General features: G+C 40.1%; 2 protein-coding genes across 3 annotated transcripts in view; both read right to left on the reverse strand.

Annotated features, from left to right (window-relative positions):
• fam49al (family with sequence similarity 49 member A, like) overlaps positions 1-376 on the reverse strand; it is a 33,410-nt gene extending 33,034 nt beyond the window's left edge. For both annotated transcript variants that reach the window (XM_072369944.1, XM_072369946.1), the window contains exon 1: positions 39-376. The gene's annotated coding sequence lies outside the window, so the exon portion shown is untranslated. The remainder of the gene's footprint in view (positions 1-38) is intronic.
• Positions 377-14,685: 14,309 nt separating this feature from the next.
• On the reverse strand, positions 14,686-17,981 carry txnl4a (thioredoxin-like 4A). Its single transcript, XM_072370213.1, has 4 exons — positions 17,838-17,981; positions 17,442-17,621; positions 15,219-15,322; positions 14,686-14,864 (listed from the first exon to the last, which is right to left on the reverse strand). The coding sequence occupies exons 2-4, from the start codon at positions 17,592-17,594 to the stop codon at positions 14,693-14,695; spliced, it is 429 nt and encodes a 142-aa protein (XP_072226314.1). The 5' UTR covers positions 17,595-17,621; positions 17,838-17,981; the 3' UTR covers positions 14,686-14,692.
• Positions 17,982-18,518: the final 537 nt, after the last annotated feature.

An 18,518-nucleotide genomic window follows, 5' to 3' on the forward strand; every position in this document is an offset into this window, starting at 1 on the left:
ATCAGTGCTATCAAAAAAGAGAAAACATATCAGCTTACCGGCTGGGCATGCAGGATGGGAGGATGATGCCTCGGACTCTGCTCTTCCTTCCTTCTTTCTGGAGCGAGGCGAAACAGAGATGGATGCAGGGAACAAAAGGAAGGAAACAAAACAAAATGCAGACACCGGCAGCCAAATGAAGCAAGAGGAGAGAGAAGAGAAGATAACTAAAAAAGGGCAAAAAAAAGTCCCTGTGTTGCTTTTTTATTCTATGTTCCTCAATGAGGATCCTTTATCCTTGTGAGCCAGAGGGCTGTGGATTCACCTAAACACTGAGCACACGCACTGCCTCACGCCACACAGCCCTCCCTCTTCCTCTCTCTATCTCTGCACTAAAGACAGCAGCTGTTGGTCTATGAGAAATAGAACGCTATGTCCCCCCCTCCCTCTCCCCTTCTCCTCCTACCTCTCTTGCTCACAAAGACCCCCATCACACACGCACACACATTCAGCATGTCCTCACAACACCCCCTCCCCCTTTGACTAACATCTCCCACTAGCCTACTGGCAATAAGAGGAGGGGGCACAACTGCATGTATGTTTGTGTGGATGTGTGCAGAGTTGTACTGTGTTTGACACTGTCTCAACAGCAGTGACTTTTTCTGTCCACATTGTGTTAAAATGAATCATGGTGAGTAGGGATGTGCATCAGGGTATTTTTGCAAATTGTGTGGGTGACTGCTGAGCATCATTTGCAAGTGCGCTGCAGAGGGGAAGGAAATTCACATTATTTGTGGTTATCTGAAATGAGTGTATGTGTATTTAATGTCACACCAAACTGTAAAGAAAGAGTGTGAGAAAAAATGAGCAGGTATTTGTAAAAGTTTGCACATGATGTTCTTTTGTGTGTGTGTGTGAGTGTGTATGTGTATAAAAACTAGTTTGTGTATGTGTATGTGTATGCGTGTCTCCCTCCTCTGCTCTTGTCTTTCACTAAGATTTTGGGCTGTTAAAATTGCCCATTAGGGACCCTATCAGAGTCTAAGTGTACACAAAAGGGCGACATTAAATCAGCCATGGCTAAAGTGTCACTCACTATATGTGTGTATGTGCGTGGGTATGTGTGTGTATGGAAGAACAGAATGTCCATTGTCTAGTGGTCTTGTACCCAGACCAGCGCTTGTGGCAGCCCACCCGTGGGACTGGAGCAGAGTGGAAGAGCCGAAGAACAAATGCTGCTGAGCAATACTTCATCACAGTTTATTATGGTGCCACAGTTAGGCCCATAAGGAGGTCACAAAGACTTGGTGCCCTTTTATAAAAGGGTCATGGGAGTGACTTTAGGGGCAGATAGAAAAGTCCAATTGATGAACTCTTCCCACTGTGGCCATTGTTAATATTTGAACAAGCTGATGGGTCAGAGAGGACACTTATAATCTTGCAATCTTAAAGTGCTTTCCCCTGAAATTTCTGCTCAGCTACCTCTTATCCTTTAAGGCAAAATAGTTAAAGCTTGAATTCATCTAAGTTAAACTTTGACATGACACAAAATGGCATTCAAAATTGGCAACAGTCAGATTGTGAAATTAGCTCATTTAGCCACAATTTAGCTTTAGACACTTTTTGAGGAATCTCCCTGTTTAGCTAAACATTAGGTGCAGAACCTATGGCAAATGATACCACAAATTAGCATAGCTACGTATTTACAAGTTAACCAGTAACAACCCACTAATGTATCTACTTTTTTGTTATGTAATAGGAAGTCACCGTGGATCAATCAAAAAGAGATTAAACAAAATAACAACAGCTGGCTCTGTATTACCTATCGTTGATAGCACCCTTGACAGCTAGTTCTGTGCTGTCTTCTAAAGCTTAATAAGAAGCAGAGAGATGGTTAAATGTCAAACAACGAATATGGATCTTCCTGTTTCTGTGGTTGTGTCTGAGAAGTGGATCTTCTGACTGCTACTTTCACATCACCAAACAATGTCCAACATTGCTTAACAGGCATCACATAGGCTATTCTTAATCACATGCAAGCATTTAACTGAGTTTCTGTCTTACCTCATCTTCCCTGTGATAGTAGGCTACAATATCATTACTTTACACTTTAGACATGTGATATCAGAAGAAAACATAACCAGAATTAATCAAATATAACTCACGCAATGTTATGCCAGGGGAAAAAATACATTGCACTCTGGCAAGTATTAAAAAAAAGTTAATAGTTAGTAGAGCGCCACATACTTGAAATCAGCTGTGCTCTCTCTATTACAGAGGAAGAAACACACAAAAACATGGTGCTGTGGTGATTAAAAAGTCTTCTGTAAGGAGTGGGTAAAAGAAAAAAACTAGCAGAGATTTTCACAGGTTTGTAGAGCAGGTGTTAAACTCAGTAAAAATACCACGTCAGTCATGTTTGAGTTCCTGTTACCCAACATCAGTGGTTCATTCAAAAAATGAAATCATATCCTGTATCATTCTGGTGAAAAAAATGCTAAATCTAACTGCTGAGCAAAAACAATGGGCTCGCATACGCCTCAAGAGTAGGTATTACTGCAGCTTCTGGGCATACACTTGAGGTTTCAGACACTTAAATCTGTTGGTGCATGTCATATCATTGCATGTATCACTCCAACAAAGACTGAGATCATTTATGATTCAGAATCTGGAAGGTTTTCAAATACTGAAATACTCCAGGTTCACAATTACACCGAGCAGGACCACCCCCGACTCAAATATTCAGAGAACCAGATGTTCTCCTTGAGACAAGAGAGGGTGGGGGACAGTTTTGCCTGTTGTCTGTTAATAAACATTGTCTTTGATGGGGCTGGGATGGGGGGTTCCTCCTGACCAACTGAACTTTGACAAACTGTTAAATTACTCACATCTCATCTCCCTGTGAAATCCAATTCTGAATGGTGTCAAGACTACGCTCACACCTCTTTGTGTGTGTCTGTGTGTGTGTGTGAGTGCGTGTGTGCGTGTGTGTGTGTTTGTGTCTGTGTGGTAGATGAAGCAGCAGATACTGCAGACTTTATCCAAGACACATGATCATCACCTGATGTGGGTACATTGCTTTTTAAAATGAACAAATGAGTGAATAACACGTATCCAAGGATACTGAGGAAGGATGATGAGTAATGCATACGCTTCTGGGGAAAGTTTGCTACTGTATACAGTTTTTTTTTTTTTTTAGATAAAGCTGAAGTAATGATTTCTTAGCCTGCTTAATTGCACAGGGGCTCTGTAACTAATATTCACAGTTTTAAACTCCATTAAATTCACATCTGCTGTTAAACTAAGAGCATTTTCAGTTTTTTTTCCCAAAATAATTGTGGCACAAGATGTTTTAATTTTTTAAACCCAGCTTGTAATGTGGAAAGGTTCAAGAGGTCTATTTATCTGAAACATTAATACCTGAGTATTATCGCTAACAACCGTGAGGTGGAACACCTTGGATTATTCAAAGTGTTCATTACTTTTAAGTCAATTTCCTCTGCATACTTTCCATTGCATGAATGGCAAAGACTGTCTGAAGTGTTCAAGTCTGTCCTCAGATGAGTTTAGTCTCAATAAAGTCTTGTTCTATGAAATAAAAGAATAAGTAAAGTGCTCGTCTGTCGTTAAAGTGAAACACTGAAAAGATAGGGGTATAAAGTTATCAAAGTTGGGCAGCTTTTTTTTTTTATTTTAACAGAGATGTTGCAATGCACAGTTAATGGAAACTACAGAATTCAACAAAAAATAAGATAACAGTTCTTCTTTCCTTACTATTTAAATCACTTGCTAATTTGAGACATCATAAGTATTCTGGAAAAGACTGTCCGCTATATATAATAGAGCTTTTTTTATTGGTTAGCATGATTACAAGCACAGTTGAGTCGAGTCACAATTACAGCTTGACTTAACCACTTAACACGACCAGTGACCTTGTCCTTGTATCAATACATAGGAAGAAAATCAACTTATTGAAGTATGTCCAACTCCACCGACGCTGTGGAATGTGTAAGTAAACGTTCAAGAAATATTGCTGCTTATAGATTTCTCTGTGGGAGATCATCGCACACATAAGCGTAGAGGAATTCACTGCACGGTGGCAATCTTTAAGTCGTTTGAACCTCAGCCACATAGTGTGGATGCTTTAGCTTGGTTTTGACAAGCTTCATTTTGTACCATTTTGGTCAGACTCACATGTTTACAGACATTTTAAAGTCTGGTTTTGGTCTGACTTATACAATATTTAGTTTTTTTCTAGTGTAATGTAAACGTGCGCAGTAGTATGGCAAAACATATACTGACATTTCTTCAGTGCAGTGAAGAAGTACGTACAGTTAGACAGTGTGTTTCATTATCCTGTGTGCCAGATCACCTTTGCAAAGCAATGAGATTTATACCAAACCACAACCATAAATAGAAACGTTTCCTAAACCTAAACAAGTAGTTTTGATGTCTAAACCTGACCTACTAGTTTTAGCAACCTAACCAGTGGGCCATGTTCCCTAAACCCAACCAAGTATTACTGATGTCAGTAAACAGTGGTTGAAGCTGAAAGCAAACTAAATGTTCTGGTCTTCAATTCTTGTGTCATTATTGTAAGATTTATGACTTTACGTCCCCTCTGACTTCCACTTAAGGAGTATGTCCTCTAATCATAAGTTACAACAGAAAGTGTTGGCTGTGAGCATTTAAACTTGAGTTGCCGGTCCAGCAAGACATTGAGATAAAAGGACACTTCGTGCAAATCAACTTGTCAGTCGTGATGAAGGACAGATAGTAAATTGATATAATGAAACAGTAAAAGCAAAGATAGCTGAAGCTCTTGACAAGCAGCCATTAGAGAGCAGGACACTTCTGCCTGCTAAGAAAATGCAGTGCTGTACATCCCCTCTCCCTGCCACCGGCACCAGGCAGCACAGAGGACTGAAGTCCTGGTACAAGCCAAAAACATCCAGCGCATCATTATGCAGGTTGGTTACTGGATGACTGTAGCAGTGCCTGGCAAAGGCAGTTGAAATATAATTTCTTTAAAGTCCATATGCTGGGGAAATGAAATTAATTCAGGCTTAACAGTGAAAATAGCACAGGACAGCATCCAAACTGAAATCCCAGCAACTCCATCCAGATAAAATGAATTAATCTTTTATTTAAAAAATTGCACTTTAACTTTTTTATTAAAAGAAATTTTTAACAAATTGTTAGCTGTAATAGTGGTGATAGAAACTAGTTTTTCTATAAACTGGTTCCTGTTTTTTATTAATCTCGTGCACTGACAGGGACACACACAGGTAGGTGCTGCGATAATCAATTCTGCTGGTTTTATGAGAAAGTAAATGCACCCAACATGTTTGTTACAGCTCAAGGATGAATTAGGGGTACTAATATGTAAACACATGTATATTGTAAAGATACTTTAACTTCTGCATGTGCAGAAGAAAATTCCATTGAGTACTTTCGGTGTCAGATGACTATGAAGTGGTGTAATTGAACAATACACAAGCTTGTGGAAATGTATATTTATGAGAACATGCCATCATCTGCTTGACAATATCATAAGATGATCAAAGCAAGAAGAAAAGGATGAAGATGATTAAATGCTTTTGATGTAGACAAGTTACTGTGAATTATGCAGATTTCAGGCGACAGGCAAATTATGCCTTTTGTTTGAGCCTAGGAAAATGTCTCCATCAGTCTATAGAAACATCACAGCCAGTGATGAAAATGCTGAAAGTGTGAGGCGCAAGTTTTAAGTTAAAGCCTCTGCAGAATTACTCTGTGAGGTGTCTGTAAGGAGATTTTTTAAATTCACCAGATCACAACCAATAGAGAGCCCATCTTGCCATGCTTTAAGCTGTTCAAGGCCAAAATGCAAAGTAACAGACCAACCACGGTATCAGTTGTCAATAATGGTAGCATCTATTCCCCATAGATAGGCAAGTGATTCATCCAACCACCTGTTAGTATTTCAAAGTTTTTCATTCTTTCTTTTCTCTTGAAAGTACTTGCCCTTTTCCACAGTCTCTATTAAATTTTTATAATGGGAAACATTTACACTCTTTGTGCATGTTCTAATTCCAGGTACAGCCTATGTACAACTTCTTTCAGAGTCATTTTCAGGGGAGGAAAAAAAAAACCTAAGTCTGATTAGCTATACTTGGAAAAAGCATTTGAGAAGCATACTTACCGTAGAGCCATGGTTACATTTGTATGTAACCAACATGTCGTGAGGTATTCAGAGTTAATATCATTGTCAAAGCTGTCTGAAGTGATTGTGTCACCTCTAGTGTTTGTGCTACACCACAATAGAAACAAAAAAGAGCAGAAAGGGCTGGCTGGGAGGGTTGCCCTGTTTGCTTTATTGTGCCTTCCCTGAGTTTAGAAATTGGTGCAAAGGTTGCTAATCTAAGGGTATTTTAGTGATGTTAGGGCTCATACAAACCAAACTGTCGTGAAGAACCAGCAGCATGTGTGGGTTCTCTCTGCGTACTTTCTCAAACCATCCAAAAACATGTATGTCAGGTTAATTGGTGATTCTAAATTGACCCTAGGAGTGAGTGGGAGAGTGCATGGTTGTTTGTCTCTATGTGCTCCAGTGATGGACTGGTGACCTGTCCGGGGTGTTCCCCACCTCTTGTCAAATAGCAGCCAGGATAGGTTTCAGCCCCTGGGTGACCCTGAACTGGATTAAGCGGGTATAGAAAATGGATCGATGGATGAATAGAAATGTAGAGATAAGAAACATTCCAAAAAATTCCGATAACATCTTATCCAGTACAAATACAATGAGTTTACTCTGTCTAAATTATTTTGCCCATGTTTTCTACAAAGACATGCTGTTATTACAAAATAAACAGTATAAAAAACTGCTCTTGCCTCCTTATTTGCTTTCAGATAACCAGAAGCAATGGCACGACTCTTTTTCTAATAACACAATCGCCCATCACTCTCCTTGGTCATCTTCATCACTCCCTCCACTTGTCCTCCGTTTCCTGTGATCTGTGCTCCTCTTCCTCAACATCACATGTTTCTTTTCCTCCTGCTTGAGCCACTGTCCCCCCTACCTGCCTGCCTGCACTGGTACAGCCTCCTCTCTCTGCCTCTGTCAATGTATTTTGCCCTTATAAGGAGTGAGCACAGGCAGACTGTACTAACCGTGTGAGCTCCGCGGGGGTGTTGCAGGGGCAGGGAGACGGCAACAGTGGGGTGAGGCGGGAGGATAGAGAAGAAAAGATGGAGGAGAATGAGGTGGGGTGTGGGGCATCTATTCTGTCAATGACTCCCCAGAAAGGTAACAGAAATAGGCAGAGGGAAAGAGGAGGTGGGGTTAAAGAGAAAAAAGGCTGAAGGCTAGAGGATGACAAGAAGAAGTAGGTGAGGGTATCTGGTTTTGGGGATACTCATGTGTTTCATTAAGAGACAAAACACTTCCGAGTAACATTTTATTTAAAGTCCAAAAGTCGGTCTATGGTCATGATACACATTTACGGTCTCATTGTGTTAGTGGTGATGCTCTGAGTGGTGTGCGCACGATGCCAGCTTACCAGCAGCCCACATACTCATCAATATAGAAGCCTAACATTTAGCTGGTGAGAGTCATGAAGAGAGAGCGTGGGCTTCAGTATGGACGTCTGTGGTGCAACGTGACTTGTTCAGGCTTTAGATGTTCCCTTCTTTGATGGCAGGAAGGCCCTCTTCAGTGGAACAGATCTGATCATACAACCAAGTGTGATCACAATTTAGTCTCAAACTAATCAAGGTGCTATGCAACTGAATGAAATTTGGAATTACTTTTAAACAGTAAACACATAGTATGTTTACTAGTAATGGGTTAAAACAATATATTTCTTTTGGTTTGACAATGGATGTCAAAGTACACTCATGCTCTTCTTGTCCGAGCAATTAAATGTGATAGTAACAGTGAAGTATCAATCAAACTTAGAAAACCCAGCAAAAATCGTTGTCTGGTCAATATTACAAATGTAGATAATCAGTGTTTCGTACTCCACTGACAGTTTTGAAGATTTGTAAAATAATCTCTTCTTTTGATGTCCTGTAGATTTTCCTCCATTCACAAGCTGTGATAAGTCCAGCAGTATCATTCCCCCTTCAATGTATCATAACCCAATAAGGGGGCAACAGTGAGAAAAGCAGAGGTCCAAATATAAAGCATGATCACTCAGCAGAAAGGAAATCAAAGTAGAATGCACCTTTTCTCAAAAGATCAAAACTAGATGTACGATGATGGATTATGCACCTCTTGAAATTAGGAAAAGACAAAATGGAGTTCTTCCATCTCAAGCTTGAGTGTGTGTGTGTTTGTGTGATCGCTCTGTTGGTTCAGCTGGAGCATTTGTCAGCGTCACACTTCTCTTGTAGCAGGAAGCCTGGTCTGCCTGTGAGAACCGAGCAGGTGCTAATTGGGTCTAAGCTTCTGAATGGAGGTGGCTGCCATGAATGGAGGTGAGATTTGGAGAGCTAGGGGCCTCATGCGATCCATGTGTGTTTGCTCAGAGTGAGTACAGCGCACCAGCGAGTCAGCATTGCCATGGACTGCGTAAACACACCTCCCCTCTGTGTACTGGTATCTGTCTCAGTGGACACCTCGCTTTTTAGCAAACGGAGGGATGACACTGTTTCGGGAATTAAGTGGGAGAATAGATGCAAATTCATTTAGACACATAACCGTGAGTGGAATAAAAGGCAGACGCAAAAAAGAGAGGGGGGTGGGGGGGCTTTAACTAACGTAGTAACACACACTGCTAAGTGTGTCAGCATCTATTAATCAAGGCCGACAAGGAGTAAGAGTGTAGTGTTTGTGTATGTGTTTGTTCTGACATGTTATTACGATGAAACATCCAAGCTGGCTAATCTTTTGGCAACCTGTAGGCAATGTTTCATCTACTCTGAATATTTACCCCACTGGGCAAAACCTAAAGTGATGTTTCAGCCCACACAACTGAGTCAGTCTTAAATGAAGGTAACAGATCATATGAATAAATAGCATCTTGATTCGGAAGATATCTGGAGACAAGCCTGCGTTCACTGTTTCTTCTTAACCTTTTCTACTTGACAAAATGACTACATGTGCATGAACACTGAATACCGCATTGATGTGAGAGTGGCAGCAGTTTGACATCATATGTAGACTGTTCCAATGCATGAAGCGTGCTTAAAAATACCCTCGCTGGCCACTTGCCGCACCTGCCAGCTAACAACAGGAAACTAAGGATACAGTGTGCTTGAGTTTACTAAAATCTGACAATGGAAGGTTGCAGCAGCACTGCGTGGTCTGATGAGCCTCGACAGAAAACATGCTGGTGGTGGTTGTGTAATGGGGTGGAAAATGTTTGTTTTTGGACATTTCAAGTCCATTTTCGCCTTTATGATCACAGCAGTGAAATATCTGATGGAGACATACAGCAGGAAACATGCCATGTCAGAGTATTTTCCTTCTTTTAAACATGAGTGATTTCACTGTACTCAAATGGCCTCTATAAGATGTGCCGGTTGACCCATAACCCGAGGAATCCTTCAGCATTCCATCTACGTTAATAATAACTAGCTGGAACTGCATTCAGTTGCCAGAACTCCTTCCACTTTCTCTGTCCTGGCTGCTGACAATAATCTGCATTACAAACTACAAAGCAGTCTACTTTCATATAGTCTATTAAAAAACAAAAAATGGATTAGGGCCAGAAAAAAAGAATACTTGATAGAAATATAGACATCACAGTTATGGTATATGCAAACTGAAACAGGTGTTGCACTTGGCTGAGGATTGGGTTGTTGACGAACTGATACTCTAGAAGGTCAGATGGATTGGCTGTTAAATGCAGATATTAAAAAAAAAAATCCAACTCACACATCACTAACTGACACATTTATCTTTTCTAATGAGAATTGTGTAAGAATTTAGATTAAGATCCACAGAGTAAATCTTTTCTTTAGTCTCTCTGATGGGATGTGAAAGTAATATTGAAATATTTACCAAAAAGGAAGCCCCATCTGAAGATCAACATGTTTCTATTAATCTCAAACCAGGGCCAAATTGTTCTGTAGGGTCTAACATATGTTGGTCAGCATGTCTAATGCTATCATGTGTGGTGCATCATTATTTCTGATGCAGCAAGATGCATTTTACGATAGACAGATCATGTAAAGTGGACTGAGGATGAAATAATTCTGTATTTGCTGTATTTGACCATGGCAGTTTGTTGGTTGGTGGAGCGCCATGAAGCTGCTGGTGATGCAGGTTCTCATTTCTGAAATGTGTTTTGGTCAAACGCATTTAAGAATGGAATCAGTTAACCTCAGGATTGACTTTCTTCAGGCTATACATTGAAAAGGTGAGGACATGAAAAGTTAGAAAGTAGTGATGTATGGATCAGGATTTTCTAACGCTCATGTCACTCCATGTGAGAATCCATAAATCGTAATAAGCCGAACCTGGACCGAACACTTAAGGAAAAGAATTTAAGGGAAACACCAAACACAACAATGTTTGCTGTGTTATTCCAGCTCGTTTAAAATACCTGAATAAAAAAAATTCTGGGTACATAAAAGGACATTAGCATTCATAGCTAAATTAAAGGGGAACTCCGGTATTTTTAAACTTAGACCTTATTTTTGGCATGAAATATGTTTATCTACTCACCCAGAACAGTTTGACGAAAGTCAAAATTAAGTGGTCCCAATAGAGTGCCTGTGTAGAAATCCCTCCGTTAGCTCTCCTATAGCTGCAAGTAGCCACATAACAGCACCTCTGAGCTAACAGAGCTATAGTACACGTTCGTTCATTCATTCGTCTTAAAGTATTGGTGAAATAAAGACAGATAATGCCTTATTTAGAGGCTGCATCATCTGTGCCCCATTCACTCTGTTATATGGATCACGAGTTATCTAAATAGCTTCCGAAGTATACCGACTTTCGCCAAACTGTTCTCGGTGAGTAGATAAACATATTTCATGCCAGAAATAGGTTCTAGGTTTAAAAATTCCGGAGTTCCCTTTAAGCCGATATAAATAAAGTAAAAATGACTTACTCAGTCCCTCTGCCAGATATATCATTACAGCCATTATAACATCATCAGATTGCTAATTACAAAGTATCAGTGTGTGAGCTGCTGGAGGTGGAGCTGCTTTAACAGTTTTATAGTCATGGACACATAATGAATCTGTGAGCTAAGAAAGAAGTTGAAATGAAAAAAGAATATTTGTGGGGATAGGGCAGGGGCAAGAGATGAAGTGGGATTGGCCCTAACTTAAGTGTGTGCACAATTTACAGGTCATTGCTATTGTGAAAGAACATATATAGGGAAAGTGCTGTACTTCGAAATCCCCACACTGCCAAATTGTTGTAACTGCATCTGTCTTGTTGATCGCACTTTTTCCGCCAAAGAAAAACAACACTGTAATATTGGCAAAGAGTTATAATTTGAGTTTGGGCAATTGGGAACAAAAGTATAAATCCTTGTTTGAAAAGATTATGACTCATACGTAATGAATGATAAATCATCACAAGTTCAAAACTTTTATAACCTCTGCTGTTACAATTATCTCTGTGCACCCTGCCTCAGGAAAAGTGGGTATCGCTTTATATCTGCAAGTGGGTTGTAAAGAGCAGAATTTAAAGTGGCATGACACATGCTAGTCAGTGACTCATGTGATGCATTTTTAGATGGGATAAAGATCTAAAAGACACAGAGAGAAGGTAAGGGGGTGGAAGACAGTATCTGTGTGTGCATTTGTATCTGCGCCAATGGGAGAGCCTGCAGGGGTGGGGGTAGGGCATCCCAAAAAACTGGCAATTGCCCCTCACGCTGCCCTCGTGCTGGGTATCCACATGGATAGTGACAGACCAGAGAGGCAAGAGGGAGGGAGGAAAGAAAGACAGAGAGGCTGGCGGGATGCCAGCATGTCTTCCCCCTGGCACCCAGATCATCCTAGTGGTCTGCCTGCTGGACCCTCCCTTCAAACGCTATCAGCTGAAAACAGATCCTGGATTAATAAAGCTTTCGAGGTGTTTGTGTATATCCCCTATAAAGTCTTTAGGTAAAACGATCACTCCTCCTCTTTCTGTCCAACTTCACACAGAAACCCTCAGTGCTGCACTGTTCATTCTGCCAAGTATCTGCTCATGTCTAGACTGGAGTTTCCCACTATCCCTTAGTTGTCCAGACCTCCTCCTTTCCCTAGAGGCTGATCTGATTAACAGTAATAGGAAACAACAATGCATGATAATGCGAATTATAATGGACCATCGGCAGCGACCTCTGGCCCCGTGCTCCATATGAAGAGAGTGACACAATAATGGCGTACATGGACCCTGCAGGGGCAGGCCAAACAAAGACAAAGCCATGCCAGACTCTTTGTTAATACAAGTGGAAAGGACATGGTACGCCTGGAGGGGGCTTATGTCGGCTTTCAGCACGGTCTACACAGTTAAACATGAGGAAAGTAGTTTATTTTCAACTGCAAATATGTTTATGACTGCTAGTGTACAGAGATTAGAGCAACTGGGTCATGATCAGGCTACAACTTTCAATTGTTAACCTAAAAAAATTCAACAGGCCTCAACCTAGAAAGGCTGCTTTTCTGGTTCCTGAAAAGTATTTTTTTGTTGGCCGAGTGGTTTTCACTCATGAGCAGCCAAGTGTGGTCAAAGTGTTTGGTTGTTGCAGCAGCCACAGCAGCTATGTGCCTCTCCTCCTCTTCCTCAGCACCTTTTAATGGCCAGCTGGTGTTCAGCCATCCCCATATTCTCCTCCATCCAGCCCTCTGGCCAGCACAAAGGGGCAGTTAGTCAAATACTTGGCAGTGGAGAGCTGGGAACTGCACCTTACAGAAGATGCACACTCTTGCTCTGATACTGGGGGTTCTTTGCCCAAGTGACTCCCAGCTTGTCTCAGTCAGGGGAGGGGAAGGTGTCAGGCTACACTTTCCAAACAGTTGCACACATAAAGTGAAACAGACAGTGATACTGAATACGTCTGTTCACCTCATCGATCGCTCAACAGGCTGGACCGGCTCCCATGCAATGTGTGGTGTCTGATTATAGGGAGGTGAAAAAGAGAGCTAACAGTCGTGCTTCTCTAATCCGCACATTCCTGTTTTACTTTTTTAATTACTGAAGTATTTTGTTTCGTCTCAATATTTGAGTCAGTCTCACTGTTGAAAGATGCAGCTCTTGTGTTGACTGGACTTCCTTGTGATCTTCAGACAGTTTAACAAAGAACGTTTATTGTTTTCATCATGTGTAAATACTGTAAAAACAGGCTTTAACAATTCCCAAGGAAGGATTAGAATTAAGGGTTTACTGTGGATGCAGATTTCTTTTCTTGCATTAATGAGGAAAAAAATTTAAATTTTTTTTTAACATCCTCACTGCCCACAATTTGACACTCTTGCGAGGAAGGTCAAGTCCCGTGGGGAAAAAATAAAGCTCCCTCAGGTGAGATCTCCTGTTCATCACACACTTCACAGCCCGTCCTAGACACACTGCGTGTAAAATGTATGTGTATTTTTCCCATTTGGCAGGCGCCCACAGCTCTGGGCGCCAAAACAAGCAAACACGAGTGCAGCTTCGTCCCACAGGACATCACACTCACGAACACTCGGCTCAGGTATGCGAGCATATCTCAGCAGTGTGGACATAAAACTCTGCAGTTACCACGATATTACTTTAGTTACTGCTGTGTACATTTAATGGATTTAAAAAATGCTGCCTATGTGCAGGAAATATTATTCTCAGTTTTCAGACATAACTCTATTTCTATAAATAGAACATTCCTTGCCGTTTGAAAGCATACACTGTTCATCTTTCTGCATTTTTTTTTTCTTTCTTTTTAACTTACATAATACACTAGCGTACTTAGCTAATACATTTAATTTGAATTCATCATATAGCCCAAGTCTTTCAATGATGCAATCAGCGGCCTGCGGGGCTCGCTGCCGAGTACTCTGGCTCCATCTACTGGAGACTTTGTAACAATTCACCCCGAGGTTGAGCATGGCAAAAACGTCAGTTAAAGGGGAACTCCGGTATTTTTTAAACCTAGACCTTATTTCTGGCATGAAATACGTTTATCTACTCACCGAGAACAGTTAGGCGAAATTCTGCGTCCTTCGAAAGCTATTTAGAAAACTCATTCGGCATATATCCATATAACAGAGTGAATGGGGCAGGGACAATGCAGCCTCTAAATAAGGCATTATCTGTCTTTATTTCACCAATACTTTAAGAAGAATGAATGAACTAACGTGTACTATAGCTCTGTTAGCACATAGCTGCTGTTATGTGGCTACTTGCGGCTATAGGAGAGCTAACGGAGGGATTTCTACACAGGCACTCTACTGGGACCGAAAACTTTGTATGTAGAAAAAAAACATTTTTATTTTAAAAGTTACTTCTGAGGCTTTGTTCAACATGTCTGACCTTTTTCGCACTTGTTTCACAGAAATACGTCTTTGAAGAACACAAACAACCTGATGTTTATGAAACCAAATAAAACATTTGCACGCACAAAAAATACATGGCACAAAGTAATACAGTCAAAGCCATTATTAGGAATAATGTCCGCTTTCACCGGCAAAGCCAAAACAGTGAAAGATATTCTTCTGATGTTTGTAGTCTCTGTGTTGTGTCAAAATATCAGGGAACAGAAAAAAAATACAAAACAACAAAAAGTGGAGAAAAACAACAACAACAAAAAAATCAATATCTGTATTTTGTAGAATAATCCTTGGGAGACACCACGAGACCTCTTCCTTTTCTCGCTCCTCGATACACTGTTTCAACAATGTCTATCATCTCTTGCTTATCCTCCATTGGCCAGTTGATCTTATTGTTGTTACCAGTTCCCAAATCAATCATGATGTGCTTGTTCCTGGAAAGACACACACACAGAAACACGTCTTACGTTGCTCCACAGCAGGTCTCCCTCTCGCTAACATGGGTTTAAGGATCCATAACACCATTTAAATTGACTTATATTCACTATTTGATTTCGTTCATCATCCTGAATAGAAACCACTTTGGGTTAAGTGTTTTTAAATGTGCTTATTACAACAAACAGCAAAAAGGATGGAATCCCAATTTTGGCAGATGTTCATGCAGTCGTTTCATTTCATACAGAACATAATACAAAATTGAGTGAATTAACATCCTCTGAGAGTTGTGATTCCATCATTTTTTTGCCAGAGGTTGTACATACAGCATATAAGCTATTACAGAGACTTACCTGAAGAAGAACATGACAGTGCAGGGGTCGTATAACTCGTACATCTTGTTGAAATCGGGCACTTCTGTGATGTCCACGAGGTAGATGACGGCGAAATTCTTCACCTGTAAGGACGTAGTAGAGGCACGACAACAAGTAAACAACACAATTCCCTTAAAACATGACACATAACCTGCTAACGGATAACCTCCTTTTGAAAGCAACAGCTTCCTGCTAAAATACGTTTCACACAAAGAAACCTGCATCTGAACCCTAATTTAACATTAAAGATATCATCAAATCAATAAACAGGCCCCTAAATCATGTCTAAACATACCATAAACCAATCAATGGCCTGCTAAAAGGAAGGACTTGTGTAGTATTCTTTTAGATGTCTGCTTTTATTTTCAATCATTCCCAACGAGGAGAGGATGACTGCAGCTGCCTACAGACAATGGACCAATCAGAGCCTTTGTCTGAACGCTCTGAATGATGCAACTGGCAATCAAGCATATGAGCAAAAACTGTTGACACTGAAGAAAATGAAATCGCCCCAACACTGGATGTCACAGGTGAGCATCAGTCGGGGTTTATTACTAAATGAGCTGCGAGCCTCGTGTGAGCTGTGAGGTGAAAACTGACGTGAGTGGATCAAATGAGCACAGCAGTAAGACACTCATCAGGTGAAACCTATGTGGAACTGGTGGGTGCCAGTACAGCTAGCATAAGCAAAAACAACACCAAAAATAAAAATAGTATGTATACTAAAGTCTGCATATCATGTTTGTTCACACAATAAGAGTTTTTCTAATTTTGTCTGTTCTAAAGTTATAAATACAGAGATATGTTATTTCTTTGGAAAGATAACTTCTTCAACCATTTTTTATGTACAATAATGTACCAAAACACTTGTGGTTCGCGGGTCTCTTGTATCATGTGGGTCTATCTGAAACTAGCTAACCACTCCCACATTTGCAAAAATAACTTGGTTAAATTCAGACTTTAAAAAAAATTTAAGTATCCATTAAACGAATGTTAAGTAATGCATCAGATTGCATCAATTTACATCAAAATATTCTGCACAAAGATGTGACGTCCATGAATTGCATCACAGGCCGTGTAGCTACATATGCAGTGGATGGTTTTACACAGAGGAGATGCTTATTACTACTTAATAGCTTTGAGCAGACACTCTGAAAATGTCGTCTAAAGTGTTGTTTGAAGGGAAAAAAAAATCCTCCAACATCTCACACTATCATGAGATTTTTGGTTGTGACATCAATGATAAACCTCAGAGAGTAATGAAAACAGCAATGACCCTTCCCAGCATACAATCCACACTTGGGGAGGAAAAAAGGAAAAAAAAAACAAAAGCACTACTGTCTCCTGGAAACAGGCCTCATCTGATGTACTCTGACAAAGAAACTCAAACAAATCAAAGTCAAACTAAATCATGATGCCCCTGAATATCCCAATAGTGTCTGTTGGCGGAACAGCATATATACGGGGCAACGTATTCTTCATTGATATGATTTATCTGTGTCCCTACAGGCTTATTTTGATATTTTGCATCCACTGTTGGTCCCATGTTTGTATTAGTGTAGAATTCATCACCATGTGTGAATGATTAAACTGTGAGTGATTTCCTCATCTGATTCCTCAATTACTAAACTGTTTTTGTTCTACCTGAAATTTTCCCCTGTTTGATAACCTAATCTTTGTCACAGCATGTGTATTTTTCCTATGTGACCGTCTACAGACATCACTACAATTAGATATGGGTTCAATGTCATATGTAGAATTATTTCTTACCGTAAGCGATACATCTCTATTGGGCCAAGCAAAACTTCCAAATAAGTCTGTCATTAAAACTTTAAAGAAAGCCCCAACTTTTGAGATTGAGAAAATCATTTTAGCTGTATATATACAGTATATGTCCCTATGCTGTACCTCGTTGTCTTCAGCGAGTTTTAACTAAACCTCAGAAACAGTGACCTCGTCAGGCGTTTAATTTTCCTACAGTGCATAAGAACCAGGTTCAGACAGCCACCGTTTAAGCCTTTCAGATACAGACGTGTTTTTTGGGTCAGTGGCTGTCCACACAACACGGCTCACAACCCCAATAAGGTACAGAAACAACATCAGACCCGCAGATTGTATGACTGAGCACACATGATGCTGTAAACTGGCTGATAAAGACTCCTAAAAGGCTGGTTTATGACACAGAAAATAAACTAATCAAACCTTTTCAGCGATGCTGTATAGAACTTCGTCCATTTTCATACAAGTTGGGTCCCAGTCGTGTCCGAAGCGGATAACAAGGACTCGATCCTCCTCAGATAGGATGGCTTGATCTACCTGCCAGCCATTGTGGAGATGTGGTAGCATATACGACATCTTGCCCCAGAGTTAGCGATTCCTAATCTGAAAACCAACAGATTAAAAGATGGGGTGGATTAATATGACTCAGAACCAGGGAAGCACTGTGTGAGTACTCGAACATGGTTGGCAAGCTAACGCTAGCTATGTATCTAAGGGATTTGAGTTGATGCTAGCTAACGTTATCTAAGGAAAATTCTGGAAGGGAGATTAACTGAACCTTTGAGCAAGGAAATCGTCCAAAAAAATTCAAACTCTTACCTTATTATGGAAAAATAACTACTCAGTGTGGTGATATATTACTCGCGATTCAAAGTCAAATAAAACTTTATTGAACGTTTGTTTTTGCCTTCTGTGTACCCTTACGCTAAACAAACGTCTCAGGGAGCACAACGTCATCTAACCCGCGACACAAGAGACGCGCTGTAGTTGCGTCACGCTAACTTTAACGTTGTTTTTACTTTTTCCAACTAAGTGTTCACAATCTGCGGTTTCATTTGGGAGTTAATGGATGATTCAGCTATTATTGTGTGCATTTATGATAATTTTTAAAAACAGAATAAAAAGTCGCCTGGATAAGTAAGTGGATGAATATGCGAATACAATCAAATAAAATAAAAATAAAAATAATTAAAGGTAGATTTTTAGGTTTTACTTTTGATACAGACATAAAAACTTAATTTTTAAATTTTCTTATTAACTGTATGATGTGAAAGTATTTCATCAATATAAGGGGAAAGAAAGATTACATTTCCTCATTGTGTTATAAACCAAAAACCTATCACTGACACTCCATGACAGTTATGCCATAGTTTCATCAAAAATTGTGCTTGTCATGTTATAATCAATAATGATGAATAATTTTGGGCAAGATTATGTTCGTCTCCATATGCAAAATGTTTCCACAAAGAGCTCCCGTATCAAACATTTTATTTGTAAATC

This window comes from Leuresthes tenuis, unplaced genomic scaffold (genome assembly GCF_036924035.1).
Source record: "Leuresthes tenuis unplaced genomic scaffold, fLeuTen1.0.hap1 SCAF_18, whole genome shotgun sequence".
Classification (NCBI taxonomy): domain Eukaryota; kingdom Metazoa; phylum Chordata; class Actinopteri; order Atheriniformes; family Atherinopsidae; genus Leuresthes; species Leuresthes tenuis.